Source organism: Anoplolepis gracilipes, chromosome 15, assembly GCF_047496725.1.
Source record: "Anoplolepis gracilipes chromosome 15, ASM4749672v1, whole genome shotgun sequence".
Classification (NCBI taxonomy): Eukaryota; Metazoa; Arthropoda; class Insecta; order Hymenoptera; family Formicidae; genus Anoplolepis; species Anoplolepis gracilipes.
The window spans coordinates 7,897,753-7,918,282 of NC_132984.1; the positions used below are offsets into that span (position 1 = coordinate 7,897,753).

The 20,530-nt window shown below is 26.9% G+C and overlaps 1 protein-coding gene and 1 pseudogene across 1 annotated transcript in view; both read left to right on the plus strand.

Moving 5' to 3' along the window:
- The first annotated feature begins 6,356 nt into the window (after nucleotides 1-6,356).
- LOC140673726 (fatty acid synthase-like) overlaps nucleotides 6,357-20,530 on the plus strand; it is a 33,305-nt gene continuing 19,131 nt past the window's right edge. The window contains 6 exon segments of the mRNA XM_072906837.1: nucleotides 6,357-6,478; nucleotides 7,066-7,258; nucleotides 7,655-7,905; nucleotides 8,071-8,302; nucleotides 8,559-8,977; nucleotides 17,242-17,532. Of these exon segments, the coding sequence (XP_072762938.1) occupies nucleotides 7,087-7,258; nucleotides 7,655-7,905; nucleotides 8,071-8,302; nucleotides 8,559-8,977; nucleotides 17,242-17,532 (1,365 nt within the window). The 5' untranslated portion in view covers nucleotides 6,357-6,478; nucleotides 7,066-7,086.
- LOC140673724 (fatty acid synthase-like) lies at nucleotides 16,229-17,054 on the plus strand (annotated as a pseudogene).

Below are 20,530 nucleotides of genomic sequence, written 5' to 3' on the forward strand. Positions count from 1 at the left end.
TCACACGAAGACATGAATCGATTAGATGCAGCCAAAACACATTGCAAAAGGTAAGTGTTAAATACAAACAAAACGTTGTTGTTGTTTATATGTTAGATATTAAGTATTTATTTGTAAGATTAATTTATTGAAAGCAATAAATATTTGTATTTTAGAGTGGATTGATTTGTCGCAACTTTTAAAACTATTATTGCTATTGGTATGCTATGGATGATATATAAATGGATATGTTTTTAAAGGTGGTATATTTAAAAAAAAAAAGAGAAAAGGCCACTAATTTATAAATATAGTGCGATTGTTATAAATCAATAATTATCTCTGTAATTATTATATTTATATAAAAAATCTTTAATAAATTTTATAATTAATTATACAATTGTTGTATAGTTGTTTAATTATAATTATAATTTATACCAATTAAAATAAAAATTAAAGCTATAAAGACTATATAAATAAATGAAATACGTATTATATCTTGTTCTTCTTCTCTTTTTCGCTCTTTCTTTTTTATTTTGCATCAGAAAGATATGTGTGTGTATATAATTTTATTTCTTACAAACTCTCTTTTATTTCATACTTTTTCTATCTCTATATTGTATTTGTTTCACTAAACTGCATGTATATGTATGTATGTACATAGAGCAGACATCTAATTTTTACAGTTTAACAATTAAAACAAAAATTAAAGCAATTTATGAAAGAAAAAAAAAGTTTATGTATGTCTTAAAAATTTATTATTATTAAAACTCATTTTAACATTTTTATACATCATTTTGATATAATTTTTATAAAAGAAAATAATTTTAGAGAAGATGAATAAGTGCAGAGCAAATTTACGTGGAAGATACTTATATCACAATGGCTGTATTTCCTTTAGATGCACGCATTGAAAGCATAATACTATCTTTGTTACTCATTATACCTCGTAAATAGTAAAATAATGCTTTCAGCGCTTGAGGGTCCATAGAAAACACAACCATAGATAAAACATAACAAAATAATATTATTTATATTAACGAAAAATTGTAAATTAAAAAATTGTTGTGTTCCCTTTAGATGCTCACGCACTAAAAGCATTTTCTTTTTGGAAATGTGAATTGTTTTATGGGAGTATCATATTTGTAAAAAGAAAACAAAACGAGTTAAAAATATCCTAAAAAAACAAATAAAATATATTCTAAAAATAATAATATCTGTAATAATGTGTAAATCCTTTACGTATATGTAAAGAACTCATATTATAATGATGGGCAATAACAATATAGAATTATTTATTAAGAAAGAATTGTAAATTAAAAAAACATGATAATAAATCATTAAAATAATTATGCATATAAAATTATATTCCATTTAAGACATAGAATTGTAAAAACAATTCCGGTAATTACATTCAATGTTCAGGATCGAGTATAGAAATTGAAGAGTGTTGAAATTTCTATTACGACATGTGCCCTGCTATTAATGGCACATATTGAAATTTAGTGAATAAGAAATAAAACTGAAATTTAACAAACTTTTGAGTTGCTGATTATTATTTAAAAAAATTTAAAAATATTTAGTTTATCGTTTATGAAAATTGATGGAATCCTCACGTTACAGCCAGGCCCAGAGAAGAATGTGTTAAAGGAAGAACGTATCGATTACTGTTATAAAGTCGTCTTACGGTGAATATGATCGGATTGAACAAACCGCTAGATTCGAAAAGCAGGTAAGCGACGTTTCTGTCTATTATTCTGTTTTTCCGAAAGTTTGTTCTGTGGTTTCCTTTAATAGGAAAATTTGGTCTCTTTTCGATAGGACGGGACCAAATGTGACCTTCGGACTGAGAGTGAGAGAAAGTAAATGAGAAAATAATAATGCAAACATAAAATATAAATTTATTTGCAAATTGAAAAACGAAGTATTCATTAAATTCGTATATATAATTTTATAATATTCGTACATGATTTTATTATATATTAAATAATAATTTGATTATTAAATGTTGAGTGTGAATCCATGTGTGCAGGTTGAGTGTGTATGTTTGTCTTGCAGATGTTACAATACATCAGTACGGAGGTTGTCAGTCAGAATGGCATCGGAATGACTCTAACGTTAAGTTATACGTTTTGACTGGTAGTTATGTCATTTTTTATATAATTAAAATTAAATGTAACCAAAAGTGTAAATGTGTTCTTTGTGAAAATATGAATAACATCATGAAGAAAGTGGTGATTAAAAAAACTGGTCATTGAGTTAGAAAATAAGCGAGGAAATGGGAAAAAATTGTTTCGAAAGATCGATATATTAGCATTAGAATATTGAATTAATTTATGCCTAAAAAAATTAACTTAGTTTTAATGAGAAAAAAATATGAGAAAGGTTCAGTTGATTTATTATTTGAGCTACGATATGGCGATATGACTGTTTTTTTATTACCAAACGGTTATTATCACGACTTTGCGAAAGGAAGGAAACGTGAGTCCGACAGGTTATAACATTCATTATTTATTCTCGGACATCCTGCATACAATCATTTTCATAAATGTTTTTCCTATTTATTTTTTTCTTTAGATATTTGAACTGTTTTATAAAAATTAATATTCAAAAATATCTAATATTTAAATATTCAAAATAATTAGTCATTTAAATAATATTTGAATGTTAGCATTTTGGAAAACATAAATTTTTATTATCTATTTAATTAAATTTAAACTTTTTGTTCTTTTATTTGTTAATTATTAATTATGTGTTGTTAAATAATTAATTATTTAATATGAGTGTACTACACACACACGCACGCATAAATAATTATTAATAATTAATTAGTGTGGTATGAGCATACTACACACATACACATATAATTAAATAAATATCTTTATTAAATAAATCTTTATATAAGTGTTCAAAAATGGCAAAAATTGAGAAATGAATATATGAGCGACAAAGAGGTTGCAAAGTGCAAAAGATGCTTATAATTATATAGTTTATTTCACAATGTGGTTTATTTCATATTATTTAGTGCTTTCATTAATGCAAGCATACATAATTATATTCATATGGAATTTTTATATTTTGTGTGATATAAGGTTTTTCAACATTGTTTGCTTGAAAAATATTTCTTCTTTTACTGTCTATTTTTAACCTAAAAAAAAGCGCACTAGAATATCATACAATTATAAACCTCGTTGAATTTTGTGTATGTGTATGGATGGATTGTGGCTCTAACTTCCAATAGAAAATTAAAAACTCATATAGAATCTTTCACAGAGAAACTCTCTTAACTATTATATAACATAGTTTTAAATACTCTATACCATATATAAAGATTTAGAAAGATATTTGTCTAAGTATCAGCATAATATAAATCTATATAAACTGTGTTAAAAATTGTACATATTTTTTATTAGTCTACGTTTGAATTAGATTTGGACGCATGAATATCGATTTTTCTTAATAATCTTATAATAAATAACAAGTAACGATTAAAATCTTTTGGAAATTTTCCGGATCATAACCTTAATCATAAATCATAGTCTTGTCGTTTCTAAATGCGTAGTAAAATAAATATTTATTGAATTGTGTTGCAACATCCTATATTAATATTGTAAAATATACACATCTGTATTAATATTGTAAAATATTATATATTGCAATAAATTGCAATATATAAATAATGCAAAAAGAAATTTTTATGTAAAAAGGCAAAAACGATAGAACTGGAAATAATATGCATTTGTGTCATCTGAATATATTTAATTGCAAATTTCAATACAATAGAAGTATATCACATAATAAAATAATCGCATTAGTATATTTTGATCGATTTCAAGATTCAAAAATGGTGTTATATTTAATAAACAAAAATTTCATACTACATACAACTGTTTGGATTTAATTCAATATCTACATTGATTGTAGAGTTTAAAAGATTAAAAAGTGAATCTTTTAAACTTAAAGTCAATAGCATAATATATAACATATACTTTGTGTACACAGAATAATTCATAAACGTACAAACAAGTAATGTACACAAAAAAAAAAAATTAAAACAAAAATAAATAAAAAATATTAAATAGCTAATTAGTATACATATAGTTTTTATGTAATGAAAGATTTTAGAAAATGCTAATTTTACTTCCTCATTGTAAGTATAAATCCGTTGCCTTACGAAAAAATTACAGTTATGCAACATGATGCAAACAACTGATATGAACTTTATGGATAAATTAAAGCAATGTAGGATAAATGAACAAAACATTTAACAAATGTAAAAAATTTTATTTAGTTTCAAAAATTTTAATTTTAAAAATTAAATAAAAAATAAAATAAAATGAAGTAATGTACTACTCAAGTGGAATACAATATCCTATTATCTGATAAAAAATAAATATTTCAATTATATTTTATTTATTTAATTTTAATTTTGAAAAACTGTCAGATTTCCGTGACTTACTCTAAATAAAGAGATATTATTTGTATATAACTTTTTATGCTTTACTATTTACAATAGTTTTACATATTATAGTTTAATCAAGAAAAACGATTTAAATATATGTCCTTAAAAAACAATATAAGTGCATTGTAGCTGTGCGTCGTAATTTCATCGTATTTTCATACGATTTAAATATATTCAAAATTTCTATTAAGTTTATATATCCGATAAATAATAATTTTATTCTACGTGTGGACATGTTAATTTGAATTGAATAAATAATTTATTTTTTATTGAATATTTTATTTTGAAAATAAAAGAGTTAAGCTTTGAATATCAGTTCTTATACACCATGTATATGTATTCTATTTCTAAAATAAAAACCAGTTCAGATTCTTTATATATATTTTAGAAAAATTTTACTAGTAACCGTTCAATTGTCATTATACAACCAGTAATGTAGTGATTGTGTACCTATTTCATCTAATATATGGTACTGAAATGGAAAGAAAACATATAGAACACCTGTAAATCGAAGTAAAGATTTGGGAAGATTAACCTTTCTTTTCAAGTTTTTAATGCGTAGAAACTAATGAGTCAGGCATGATAGTAATATAAAATTGTTTTATATATATATATATATCTTTCTATAGCGGCCTCGAGAACTTTAAAACTTTTACGACCACGGAAAACATTAAATACAATATTTTAATTTAAAGCAAAATTGAGAAAGTTATTTTTATATAAAAATAATTCATTATCCCGTTATTGTTTCTGAAAAGTAACTCATAATTCAATTTTTAGAAGTAACTCGTTATCATTATTGTTACTGAAAGTCATTATAATTTCTTTTTTAATACAAGATTAAGTTAAATAATGAAACATTACATTTTAGACATTATTTTATACTAAAATGTAACATAAGCGATATAATATCGATAGTTGCTATATAGCTATTAATGAAATGTATAATATTGATTGTGATATAATATTGATAACTAAAATTAATAAAATGTGTAATAATTTTGAAAATAATAATTAATTTTTAATTAGAAAAAAACTTAAAAAAATAAAAAAACCTCTTTTAAATACTGTGAATGTAAATAAAAATGAGAAAATTCTCTTATTGTTAATTTTTTTATACTAGATTTATAAATATGATCAAATTTGCCACATTTTTACATCTTCGGCCGTATATAATTTTAAAATTCTGACATGATACATTAATTTTTATAACGTCAAATTTTTGACTAATCATCGAATTGTTTGTCTAATTAACCTTTCTTACAAGTAGAAAGAAATAAGATTCTAAAAAGTGCTTTTAGCAGTTTTTATGTAATACCACATTTTAACCTTTGATCAATATGTTTCTTTGCATAACAACTAAATCAAGTATGTTGGAAAAAGTAAAGATAAAAATATTTAATCGTTAAATTCGTTATTTGAAAAATGTAACAAAATTATTTTTTCTATTACAAGTAACCCGCGTAATTTCTGAACCCTGGTTTAATTAATCGATACGATAAGTAGTTTAACATTTGCCTTAAGAAAAATTGTTTTAACCGCTGATCTTGAGAAAAAATATTTTACTCTTATAAATTTTGTTATTATTTAATAAAGGAAGTGTATCTCATATCTACTGATATTCTTTTACTGCATAAATAATTTAGTTATAGTCTAAATAAGAAATTTATTTTTCTCGTAATATAATAGCACGGAAAAGCTTCATAATCCCGTTATAATGTCTACTTTTATCTATATGTATATTCTTAGTTTGTAGCTGAGTATGTACTAAACTTTGACCATGCTGATGCGTATATCATGCGGATTATAATTAAACATATAATTATATAAGTAATTATATATTCTACTTTTCTGCGTAGTCGGTGGGGTTATTATGATATATATTGATTAGTCGCACAATTCACATATCTTACCTAATAGACAGTGTAGGATAGCATAGTCTTTTCTCTAATATCAGTTGTAGTCATCGTTAAGTTTTTATAGAATTTTATTTTTGCTAGAATTATCTGCTTCTATTTTCAAGTACTTGTAAAACTGGTGGTGAGTATAAATTTTTATTGCTTTTCTTCTAGATTTTTTTTTTTTTTAATTTTTGAATAGATTATTTTAAAACTCATTGTTGTGTAATTGAATTATATGCGCAATATTAATAGTTGGTACATAATTTAATAGTATATATATATATATATATATATACATATATTGTATATAAATATATAGTAATTTTTTTGTTTGTTTTGGTAATAAATTACATTTTTCTTATTAGTTTTGATTATTATTGTAATCTTACACAATTATGTTCTTTAATTACTAAAACATTTTAATTCAACCTGATTGAATTTGTCAACACATTCTATAAGCAAATTGTTAATAATGATGATATTTTGTATAAATAAATCAACTTTGTCTTACTATTATTGAAATTTTATATTAATACTAATTAATATTTGTTTAGTGCTTACTTAAAATTATATGATTATTTTCACTTTTCTGCGCATTATAAATTTTCAGCTGTTTTAAAAATAACTTTTCTAGTTTTAATATTGTCATATTTATAGTTCTAATTATGTTATTTATTATTCTAAATACAGAATTTTAAAATCTAGAATTGTGATATATCCCTCTAGAATTGTTAAAATTTAAAGAAGATGGATAATAACAAGCGATTCAACTCATATATCAGTGTTGATGCTGAAGAAGAAATCGTTATCTCTGATATTGCCGGGCGGTTTCCTAATTCTGACAATATAAAAGAATTTCAGGACAATCTTTTTAATAAAATGGATCTTGGTACAAGCGATCATCAACGCTGGACTAACTGTAATAATATCTTTCTCTCAAAATTAAAAATATCTTTATTTTCAGTAGAAAAATATTTATACGTGTTAAAATATACATCAATCGTAGTTTAGAATTTATATTATTAATACCCATACATCTATAAATGTAATATTAAATTGGAAAAAAATTACAGATAAAATCATTAAAACAATTAATACTTTAAAGCACTTATTACTTTGTACAATTTATTTTTACATAAATCACTTTTTGTTAATATTTTTATAATTTTTTTCTGTTTGTTATCATAATATCACTTTCTGTTTTATATCAAAATAATTGAGATGTATCTCTTTAAGAATATTTTAGTACAATTATTATCAATGACTTAACAATATGAAAAATTATTTTTATTTAAATAATTTTAAATCTTGACAGATATCTATGAAATGCCTCCTCGAATAGGAAAAATAAACAATATACAAAAACTTGACGCAGAATTCTTTAATATATCGGCCGAAGAAGCTCATGTACTTGATCCTGGAAGCAGAATGTTACTTGAGCATACTTATGAAGCAATTATTGACGCGGGTGTAAATCCTGCAGAATTACAAGGAACAAACACAAGCGTTATCGTAGCAACAAGTGTTTGTGATGCATATTTAGATTTAATATACGAAAAACCGCACGTATGTAATTCACATTAATTATTTTAATTTAAAAAAATAGATAAAAGAAGCACGCGCTCTTAAAATAGTGTATAAATATATTAATATATACATATAGAAAGATTGCGATATTAATATAAGAAAAATATTTTTGATAAATGAAATAAAAACTGTAATGGGTAACAGATTGCTGGATTACCCATTCTTGGGTGCAATAAAGCTATGATAGCAAACCGAATTTCTTATTGGCTTGGCGTTACTGGACCATCGTATAACATCGATACTGCATGTAGTTCGAGTCATTTTGCTATGGTGGAAGCTTATAGGATGATTCGATCTGGCGTTTGCGATGCGGCTATTGTTGCTAGTGCAAATTTATGCGTTCATCCTTTTGGAACTCATCAGTTTTTTCGTCTAGGTATGTGAAAAATAATATTAAGTGTTCAAGTTGTTGCATTGTCAAATGGTATATATATTTATTGATACAATTAACAGGATAACATTATTTAATCAATATTTGTTTAGTCATATTTTGTGAAATCTAATAGTTTCTGTTTTTGAACGATATAATTAAATCGCTTACATATATTTATCAAAGTATACAAATATTTAGTATATTAATTAAGAAATTGTATGTTTATATGGATTAAAACAAACTATTGATATTGTTTTAGGAGTTCTATCTGCTGATGGGTACTGTAAATCTTACGATCAAGAAGGTTCTGGTTACATGCGTAGTGATGCAGCTCTAGTAGTATACCTACAAAAAACCAGAGATGCAAGAAGAATCTATGCAACTTTTGTTTATGGTAAAACCAACTGCGATGGCAATAAAGAAGAAGGAATTACCTTTCCATCATTTGACAAGCAAAAAATGTTATTGGAAGAATTTTACGAAGAATGTGATATTTTGCCTCTTGAGTTATCTTACATGGAGGCTCATGCAACTGGTACTGTAGCTGGAGATCCTGTGGAATTTCAAGCCATCGATGAAGCTTTGTGCGCTAAAAGAGACTCTCCTCTGTTATTGGGTTCAGTGAAGTCGAATATTGGACATTCTGAACCCGTTAGCGGTCATTGTCAAATTGCAAAAGTAAGTTTACAACAAGATACGATAAAATTAAAATAATTATATGATCTAATGCTACATGTAAGCTTATGAAAGTATTTTTTTATTTTTTATTATAATTATAGAACTTGCAAGATATTATTATCACTATACAAAACTGTATTTATCTCATAAAGGTTATAATAGCGATGGAAACTGGTATAATTGCGCCTACTATACATTTTAAACGTCCACGAAAAAATATGACTGCTATTATTGAAGGAAGAGTAAAAATAGTCACTGAAAAGACAGAATTGAAAGGTGATTATATCGGTGTTAATTCCTTTGGATTTGGTTAATTTGGCGTTAATTGTCACGTATTACTGAAATCAAATACGAAAATTAAAGTCAATAACGAAGTAGACGGTAATTTATCTAGGCTTGTAGCTATATCTGGACGTACAGAGGAAGCAGTTAAAATTATATTAAATGACGTAAGTACACATTACAATTTCAATAATAATAATTTATAAGGTTCTAGTTTTAACACATTTGCTCATCTATTAGAGAGACATCATCCTGTAGTGTTTTGTGACATACTACACGCTAGCTGTATCACAGACTAACGAACATCTAGAAAGTACATACATATAAACAGAGACAAATAAGATATATATCTCATCAGTAATAACATCAGAAGAAAGGCAGTGTAATTAAATAAAGCTCTCAAGTACCCAGTGTTAGTTATGCAAATTGTATAAGTATCCCAGTATTGTTAAAAACTTTGTTTAATTATATTGCTTGCATTAAAATTATATTGAAGATGGCCCAAAAATAGACCGAAATCTGTTTCAGGATTTTTTGAAAAATCTTGAGTTTTATTTGCATTCTTTACATTCTGCGCCTAGCTCATTTTGTTTTTTTCTGACGTTATTAACATTATTTTATTAATAATCTAATCTTTCTTATACTTATCTCATATGGTTAATACAATATAGTTAATACTACTACAGTAATCTGTAATTTAGTTTATTTACGAATTAAGCTTTTGTTAAGAAAAAAAGACGATACAAAAATAATTACAAGTATATTGTACATATATACTTAAACACAAACATATACATAAAATACATAATTATAATATATTATAATAAAAAGAAAAATAAGCAAAAGCTACACAATACAACATTTATATATTACATTATAAAATAGTAATAATATAGTAGTACAAATAATAAAATATGTTAATAATAAGTAATGCAAAGAATAAAAAAATAAATTCTTACTAGAAGAAATTAAAACTAGAAAAGATTTAAGTAAGTGTTTCACGTGATATATAATATTTAAAAAAATAATTTAAAATATATTTGTAATTTAAAATATATTTAATTAAAATATATTAAGTATGCTTCATTATTAATTTTAATAATGAAATTTATGTAAAAATTATATAAATACTTAAAAGTCTAATTATAACACGTATATAGTTGCGATCACGTGCAAATACACACACACGCACACACATAGACATATACATATACATATGAGTTACTCAGATATATCAAGTGGTATGTACAAATCCATTAACAGAAGTTAGAAAAATAAAAGCCCAGTAAACGCTACATATTCTTGAAATATTTATAAAATGTTCCCAAAATTTAAAATAAACATTCCAAAAATATTCTAAAACATTCCGGAATATTTAAAGAATGTACAGAAAATATTCAAATAAAAACAAAATGTTTTGATTTTTTATTATTTTGTATACTGTTTTATTCAATTTTTTATTTCATTTTTTGTTTCATATATGTGGGATATGGGGGACAGAAAGATGTTATAAAATAAGAAAAGGATTTATTGAGGATATAGAGTATAATATAATGGTGTACGTACAGAATGACGGTTGAATACAGACTGCCCTGAGAGACTGCACTGATTCATCGTGCTCTCCCAATATCTTAATCTGTTATAAACAATGCTAGATACTCGTACCGTATGATTTAGCCGCTAATGACGCAACGGTGAACCGATACTTTTCTGTTATAAATAATGCTAGATACTTGTGTCGTATGATCTAGCCGCTATCGCCTGCAACGTCGCACGCGCGCATAAAACTTATCTTCTAATAACAGTGCTCTGAGGAATGCAGTATATTAAATAATGCGTTTTTAATCCTACATTTCGGCCATCCTGCAAGACATTCGCCCCCGAATGTTCGCGTCACTAATCATGATTTTTATCGATTTCCTCTTCATCTTCGCTTTCCATTTCTTCTGTATCATCGAACTGCAACCAAGGCTTCATATAATCGGCTGATGTAGATGTTTCTTATGGACCTTCATGTTCGCCTACTTTTACAACAGCATAACAATTATTACGCTTTATTTTACTTACACGATACGAACCTAAAAATTTACTACGAAATTTAAGCCCTGGTCCAAATTGAGTTCGTTTAATCGCAACGAGATCTCCATCCGTGTATTTTGACACGGTTTTCCGCTTTTTGTTAAAACCTCTTAAATTTTCTTTTTAAATCGCAGCAATTTTTTCTTTAGCTTCTTGTCTGATATCATCGCGTTCTTCTTCAAACATTTGCGTCCATTCTTTTTCAATCATTTCGCGAATTTGTGAATCTTCTTTTAAACGCATGTGAGTACCGAACATTAATTGAAACGGTGTCCTACCTGTGAGAACAATAAAAGAAGTGTACTTCCTACTTTCTTCAGCTACTTCAACGTGAAAGAATCCGTTTTTTAGATTGAGTGTACTGAAAATTTTCGCGCCTTGTAAACGATCTAATTAATCCTCAATCAATGGTAAAGGGTAATGGTCTTTTATAATTTTCTTATTCAATTTTCGGAAGTCAACACAAATTCTTGTATCACCATTTTTCTTTTTGACTAACACGACAGGACTTGCGTACTCAGAATTAGGTCTTATGATACCATCATCTATCCATGTTTTTAATTGGTTATCAACTTCTTGCTTTTCCGACTGAGATAATCTACGTGATCTTTGATAAACTGGAATATCATCTTTCAAAATTAATGTCATTTTAACATTGACTTCACGCGTTTTCTTGGACTCATAATTTTTTGCAATGACTTCTAGTTCTTGTCGTGTGCTTTTATCGGAAACATATGAAAAATCAAATGGATTCGCGTCTTCTATTACATCAACTTTTAACACCTCAGGTAATTCTGAATTATTCGCATAAATTGATTTTTCAGGAATTTTTCGGATAGTTACCTGACCTCCTACTGCATGTAATTCTACCTGATTCAAAAAGTCAGCACCAATCAAAATTGCATGCTTCATTATTTTATCGTCGACAACATGAAATATGATCTTATATGTTTCGCCGTCAATAATAACATTTATTTCAAATGAACCGTACGTGCTATTGTTTAACGAGCCTAAACCGTCAAAGTTTATCTTATTATTTAAATTCGGACGACCTATTTTTTCATAACATTCTCGATTCATCAAGCTCAGATCACTACCCGTATCTATTATACTAATAAAGCATTGATTCGCAACTTTTACCTGCTTTATCTGCTTCTGTTGCGGATTTTTAGCATTTACACATGCGGCTTCTTTCTGCGCACTTACTGTCCCTCTACATGATTTCGCGATATGTCTATATTGATTGCATTTAAAGCACTTGGTACCTTTGTCTTTCGTCGGACACACTTTACCCAAATGATCTCTGCTACCGCAGTTGAAACATCTTCTTGTCTCTGTCGAACTTGTGTCTTCTTGTGTCATCTTTTTCTTTTCCTCCCACTTCGTCTTTGATTTGCCTTCCCCTTTTATCGCTTCGTATTGCACGAACTTTTCTTTTAATTCACGTATTGTTTTTGCTCCATGTAATATTGTTTTATTAACTGCGTCGTCTTGAATACCTTCAATAATATATCGAATTACCGATTCGCGAAGTTAGCGCATCATTCTTTATTTTTGATTTTTTTGGTAATTTTTTGGAATTTTGTCTTGAAATGATATATAATTATAGAATTGGTACAGAACTAACGATAACTCTTAATAAACATCTTGATTTTCAATGTTTGTACTTTAGAGGAGAATGTGCCGTGCTGGAACGTGAAGTTAGCACATCATTTTTTATTTTCGATATTAAAAATGCGGAACTTTTTTTAATTTTTATCTAGGAACTACAGAACTATGAAAAGTGCTACTAGAACTCCCATTATTTTTTAAAAATTAATAGAATGACGTGCCAACTTCACAGACACATTGAAAAACATAAATATTATTAAAACGTAAAAATTTAAATATTTTAATTTTAATTAATTTTTTATAATTAATTCTTTTACATAATGACGATTTTTTTATAGTAATGAACATATACATAAATAAGTTCTTAACCCGAATAAAGTTCTGATAAAATTACACAAACTATTGATAAAGAATTAACCAGTGAATAATATTCTTAATTCTTTTGTTAGTGTATGTTTTTAAAATGTTTTTAATATATATATATATTAAAAAATTTTAAAAACATACACTATATATATATATATATATATTGTAGGAAAATGCAGAATACGGATAAAAATTTAATATATATATATATACAAGGTGGACCATTTTAATCCATCCAGTCGAATATCTCGAAAACCAAACCCGGGAGAGAAAAATGTTTCAGATAAAAGTTGTATGGTTTCGAGGGGGCCATAAGATGGTACCATTGGTTTGACCTTGAAAAGTCATTTGAAGGTCACGTGAAGGTCACTTTAAGTTTTTTAAATGGAACACTCTATATATTTTTACAGATTCTTGTAGCTCATCTCGAGAGCTTTCCAAAATACTTATGACAAAGTATTTTTTATTAAGTATTTTTTGAGTTATAAGGTTTCAAAGTTGCAGTATTTTGATATAAAATACAAGATATCTCGTAAAATTTTCATTTTTTGATTATCTTACTCTAATACTTTTATGCACAAAATAATAAGACGAATCAATTGGTGTAAAGAAAACACATAATTATGTTAAAGTAAAAATCTGAATTTGCAACTAACAGTTACACATTTTTACTTTAACATAATTATGTGTTTTCTTTACACCAATTGATTCGTCTTATTATTTTGTGCATAAAAGTATTAAAGTAAGATAATCAAAAAATGAAAATTTTACGAGATATCTTGTATTTTATGTCAAAATACTGCAACTTTGAAGCCTTATAATTTAAAAAATACTTAATGAAAAATACTTTGTCATAAGTATTTTGGAAAGCTCTCGAGATGAGCTACAAGAATATGTAAAAATATATAGGGTGTTCCATTTAAAAAACTTGACGTGACCTTTACGTGACCTTCAAATGACTTTTCAAGGTCAAACCAATGGTACCATCTTATGGCCCCCTCGAAACCATACAACTTTTATCTGAAACATTTTTCTCTCCCGGGCTTGGTTTTCGACATATTCGACTGGATGGATTAAAATGGTCCACCCTGTATATATTTCTTTTGTTAGTGTATGTTTTTAAAATGTTTTTAATATATATATATATACTCGAGAAAAAATAAACTTATGATTATATATGATTACATATAATTATAATTATATATAATTATAATAAGTTTATTTTTTCTATATATATATAATTATATCCGAAATTTAGGCCTTTCTGACTATATGTAATATAATTTGTTCATATATAATTAAATCTGAAATTTAACGCCATATAATTTGATCATATATATTATGTTCGAAATTTGGCATGACATGAGCTTGTCTTTATACTCGTATGTACAATTATACTCGGCTAAATCTGTTTCCATATATAATTAGATTTAATCAAATATGATTATATGTATAAAAATATGGTCATATCGCGCCAGCCGAATTTCGGATATTATTATATATGTTCATATAAAATTATATATAATACCAGATCTAATTATCCATATTTACATATAAACATACTATACTTATTTTTTTCTCGAGTTATTAGTTTTTATTATTATTTCTAATCGTATACAATTATGTTTTTTAATTACTATAACATTTTAACTCGACTTAATTTAATTTGTTAACACATTTTATCAGAAAATTATTATTAATGATAAAATTTTGTAAAAATTTATATTTTTGTATAAATCAACTTTGTGTACTATTGTTGATTTAAACCGTACACCCTCTATAGTATATATATATATATATATATATATATATATATATATATATATATATATATATATATACATATATACAGGGTATTCGGAAATTAATCCGACAAGCTTTCAGAGGTTGTCGGGGGCACCAAAAAAAAGATCATTTTTCGCAAATGAACCTAGGGTCGGAAACGTGTCGTTACAGCGCTGTGGCACACAGAGTGTTCGAAAAAGGTCGGATCTCGAAATATCTTTGTTGAGTGATGTCATGCAGGAAGATCCAAAGTAGATAATAATGTTTTAAAAAGGTTTCGAGGAAGGCTACAAAAATATGCGATGAAAACTAGGCGGTTTTATTTAAAAAATTCAAAGTGATCTTGACCTGACCTTAGCGACGTTTTCGACCCTAGATTCATTTGCAAAAAATGATCCTTTTGATATTCCCGACAACCTCTGAAAGTTTTGTCGATTTAATTTCCGAACACCCTGTATATTACTTTCTGTTTTATTTCAAAGTAATTGAGATGTCATATATCTGTTTAAGAATATTTTAGTACAATTATTATCAATAACTTAACAATATGATAATATTATTTTTATTCAATTACTTTAAATCCTGACAGATATTTATGAAATGCCTGCTCGAATAGGAAAAGTTAACAATCTGCAAAAATTTGATGCAGAATTTTTTAACATATCGGCCGAAGAAGCTCATGTACTTGATCCTGGAAGCAGAATGTTACTTGAGCATACTTATGAAGCAATTATTGATGCGGGTGTAAATCCTGCAGAATTACAAGGAACAAACACAAGTCTTGTCACAGCAATAGGTGTTTGTGAAGGATATTTAGATTTATTATATGATAAACCTCACGTACGTGATTTACATTAGTTATTTTAATTTACAAAAAAATCGATAAAAGAAGCACGCGCTCTTAAAATAGTGTATAAATATATTAATATATACATATAGAAAGATTGCGATTAATATAAGGAAAATATTTTTGATAAATGAAATAAAAACTGTAATGGGTAACAGATAGCTGGATTACCCATTCTTGGGTGCAATAAAGCTATGATAGCAAACCGAATTTCTTATTGGCTCGGTATTGCTGGACCATCCTATAACATCGATACTGCATGCAGTTCAAGTCATTTCGCTATGGTGGAAGCTTACAAAATGATTCGATCTGGCATTTGCGAAGCAGCTATTGTTGCTAGTGTCAATTTATGCATTCATCCTTTATTTACTCATCACTTTTTTCGTCTAGGTATGTGAAAAATACTATTATCGTGTTCAAAGTTGTTGCATTGTCTCAAATGGTATATACATATTTATTGATATATCTATGAGATAATATTTAATTAATTATATTATTGTAATTAATAATATTTTTTAAATCATTTTGTTAAATTCAGTTGTTTTGTTTTTAAATAATATATAGTTAACTCTTTTTCATGTATTTATTAAAGTTCCTTATAATAATAATACTAATAAATTAATAAAAAAATCGGTAACAAAATTATATTGATTGAAACAAATAAACTACTATTTTATATTGATTGAAACAAATAAACTACTAATAATGTTTTAGGAGTTCTATCTGCTGATGGATACTGTAAACCTTACGATCAAGAAGGTTCTGGTTACATAGTACGCGTAGCGATGCAGCTGTAGTAGTATACCTACAAAAAGCAAAAGATGCAAGGAGAATATATGCGACTTTTGTCTATGGTAAAACCAACTGTGATGGCTATAAAGAAGAAGGAATTACCTTTCCATCATTTGACAAGCAAAAAATGTTATTGGAAGAATTATAGGAAGAATGTGGTATTTCGCCTCTTAAGCTATCTTACATGGAGACTCACGGAACTGGTACTATAGCCGGCGATCCTGTGGAACTTCAAGCCATCGATGAAGCTTTATGCGCTAAAAAAGACTCTCCTCTATTATTGGGTTCAGTGAAGTCAAATATTGGTCATACTGAAACCGCTAGCGGTCATTGTCAAATTGCAAAAGTAAGTTTACAACAGGATACGATAAAATTAATACAATTATATGATCTAATGTGTTACATGTAAATTTATGCAAGTATTTTTTATTTGAATCTTATTTTTAATTATTATAAAATTTGCAAGATATTATTACTATAAAAAGTGTATTATCTCATTAAGGTTATAATAACGATGGAAACTGGTATAATTCCGCCTACTATACATCTTAAACGTCCACGAAAAGAACTGACTGCTATTATTGAAGGAAGAGTAAAAATAGTCACTGAACCGACAGAATTGAAAGGTGATTATATCGGTAATAATTCTTTCGGATTTGGCGGTGCTAATTGTCACGTATTACTGAAATCAAATCCGAAAATTAAAGTCAATAACGAAGTAGACGATAATTTATCTAGGCTTGTGGCTATATCTGGACGTACAGAGGAAGCAGTTAAAATTATATTAAATGACGTAAGTACACATTACAATTTCAATAATAATAATTTATAAGGTTCTAGTTTTAAGACTTTTGCGGCCACGAAACTCCTCAGAGGAAAGTATTATAGTTTCAATACATACATTATTATTTTAATAATAATAATTTATAAGGTTCTTAAATAAAACTAATTATTGGAAGGTTTTTCAGTGAGGTAGCTAGTAGATTTTTTAATTAACACGGTACACCTTTATTATAAGAAAATAGCCAAGGATATAAAGGAGAGATTATTATTGTAGTCACGCAATTCTAACGGCGATTATTATAGTCACGAGTTGTATCTCATCTATTAGAGAGACATCATCCTGTAGTGTTTTGTGACATACTACACGCTATCTGTATCATAGACTAACGAGCATCTAGAAAGTACACATAAACAGAGACAAATAAGATATTGACATAATAAAAGCATATATCTCAATACTAATAACATTAGAAGATAGGCAATGTAATTAAATAAAGCTCTTAAGTACTCAGTACCAGTTATGCAAATTGTATAATAAGTATCTCAGTATTTTTAAAAGTTTTGTTTAATTATATCGCTTGCGTTAAAATTATATTGCTGAAGATGGCCCAAAAATAAACCGAAATGTCCAATTAAATGTGTACTTTCCACTTTCCAAATACTACAGTCATAAGGTGTAAAGAAAAACTGATCACGAATTGGTTTCAAAAACCGACTTGTTCAGGCAGATACCTCAATTATTACTCCAGCCACCCATTTAAATATAAAATGAACACGATTAATAGCCTGGTTGATCACGCAATTCTGCTGTCTGATGAACATTTTCAGGCAAATAATATCAACAAGGTAAAACAAATTCTAACGAATAATTGTTATGCCCCCCCCCCCCCATCATAGACCGATACGTGCATAAAAGAATTTGCAGTCTGAAACATCAAAATAAACCAAACGCGGATGATAGTACTGGACGACTCAACATCTCTATGTGCGTACTAATGCCGTATGTTGAAAACTTAAGCGAAAAAATAAGCAAAATATTCACGGATAAAGATTTAAGAGTTGTGTATACGATACCGAAAAAACTGAACAAATAAATTAGATGTGGCAAGGACAAATTGAATAGATTTAACATGACAGAGATCGTTTATAAAATTGACTGCAAGGATTGTGATGCTACATACATAGGACAGACAAAAAGACAATTAAACACACGCATTAAAGAACATACTAATAATATTAAAATGCATACTAGCAAACATTTGGTCGTTAATAAGCATAGGACTGAATTTACACACGACTTCAACTGGACAACACTCACAATATTACATAACGAGAAGCATACTAAAAAGAGAGAAATTGCGGAGATGTTTTTTATCAAGATGCATGAGAATTCAATTAATTTACAAAAAGATACTGAAAATTTGAATCCCATTTACAATAATATTATTAAGAAATTTCAACGAATTTGACCTGAGACGTGTATTTGTTTTCCGATATTTTATACACAGCTTTAGTCTTCGTGCTGACGTGTAGGTGATATGTAGCATGGAAGTGTTTTTAACTTTTTGAAAAGTTACATTGTGTGAGGTACATAGAATTAAATTAACGCTAACATATATATGAAAACTACCATGGTGACATCATATTAAATAACTAAAATAATGTAATATCATTTTTGTCAATCAATTCTAGACTTGAAAAGGACCTAAACCAAAGGTCGAAATGTCGTCGATTGTTAGCTGATTAAAGACTCAATAAAGCTTATCAACCAGTTTGGTCGAACAATAATTACACTTAATTAATTTCATCACTGGTGATATATAATTTTATCAATTTATATATTACATTATAAAATAGTAATAATATAGTAGTACAAATAATAAAGTATGTTAATAATAAGTAATGCAAAGAATAAAAAAACAAATTCTTACTAGAAGAAATTAAAACTAGAAAAGATTTAAGAAAGTGTTTCACTTGATATATAGTATTTAAAAAAATAATTTAAAATATATTTGTAATTTAAAATATATTTAATTAAAATATATTAAGTATACTTCATTATTAATAATGAGATTTATGTAAAAATTATATAAATACTTAAAAGTCCAATTATAACACGTATATAGTTGCGATCACGTGCACATACTTAAAAAAAATACACACACACACACACACACACACACACACAACATATGAGTTACTCAGATACCAAGTGGTACCTACAAATCCATTAACAAAAGTTTGAAAAATAAAGGCCCAGTAAACGCTACATATTCCTGAAATCTTTATAAAATATTCCCAAAATCCAAAATAAACATCCCAAGAATATTCAAAAACATTCCGGAATATTTAAAGAATGTACAGAGAATATTCAAATAAGAATAAAACATTTTGATTTTTTATCATTTTGTATACTGTTTTATTGAATTTTTTATTTCATTTTTTATGTTTCATATATATATATATATATATATATATATATATATATATATCAAAATTTACACTAAATATTGCTTAATACACATACAGGTAATGTTCATAGAAAATTCTGAATATTTCATAATTATTTGGACGTTTTATGAACATTTCTCTACTATTCCAGGGAATCAGAACTTTCGGAATATGAATGGAATATTTCAGGAATACCTAGCGTTTACTGGGACTAAGCTTACATTTATCGCTAAATATGTGCCTTTAAATATATAAATACATGTATAATGACACATTTAGAGACATTTAACGATAAATGTGAGCTTAATCAGTGCATTTATGATTGACGAGAGATCACATTGTTTATATCTTAATAATCTTCTAATTATTCAAAATCGAGTTTGACTGAACTTATACTACTTAGCATCTGAGCCATTCATATATGTAGGATGTTCAACAGATGTTTTTTACAGAGTGTCCAAAAATAAATGGTGGGATTTTGATCGATTTTTATAAATAACAAATTGAATATTCGTATAAATGTTTTAGTAATAATTAGCATTTCAAACAGTTATATA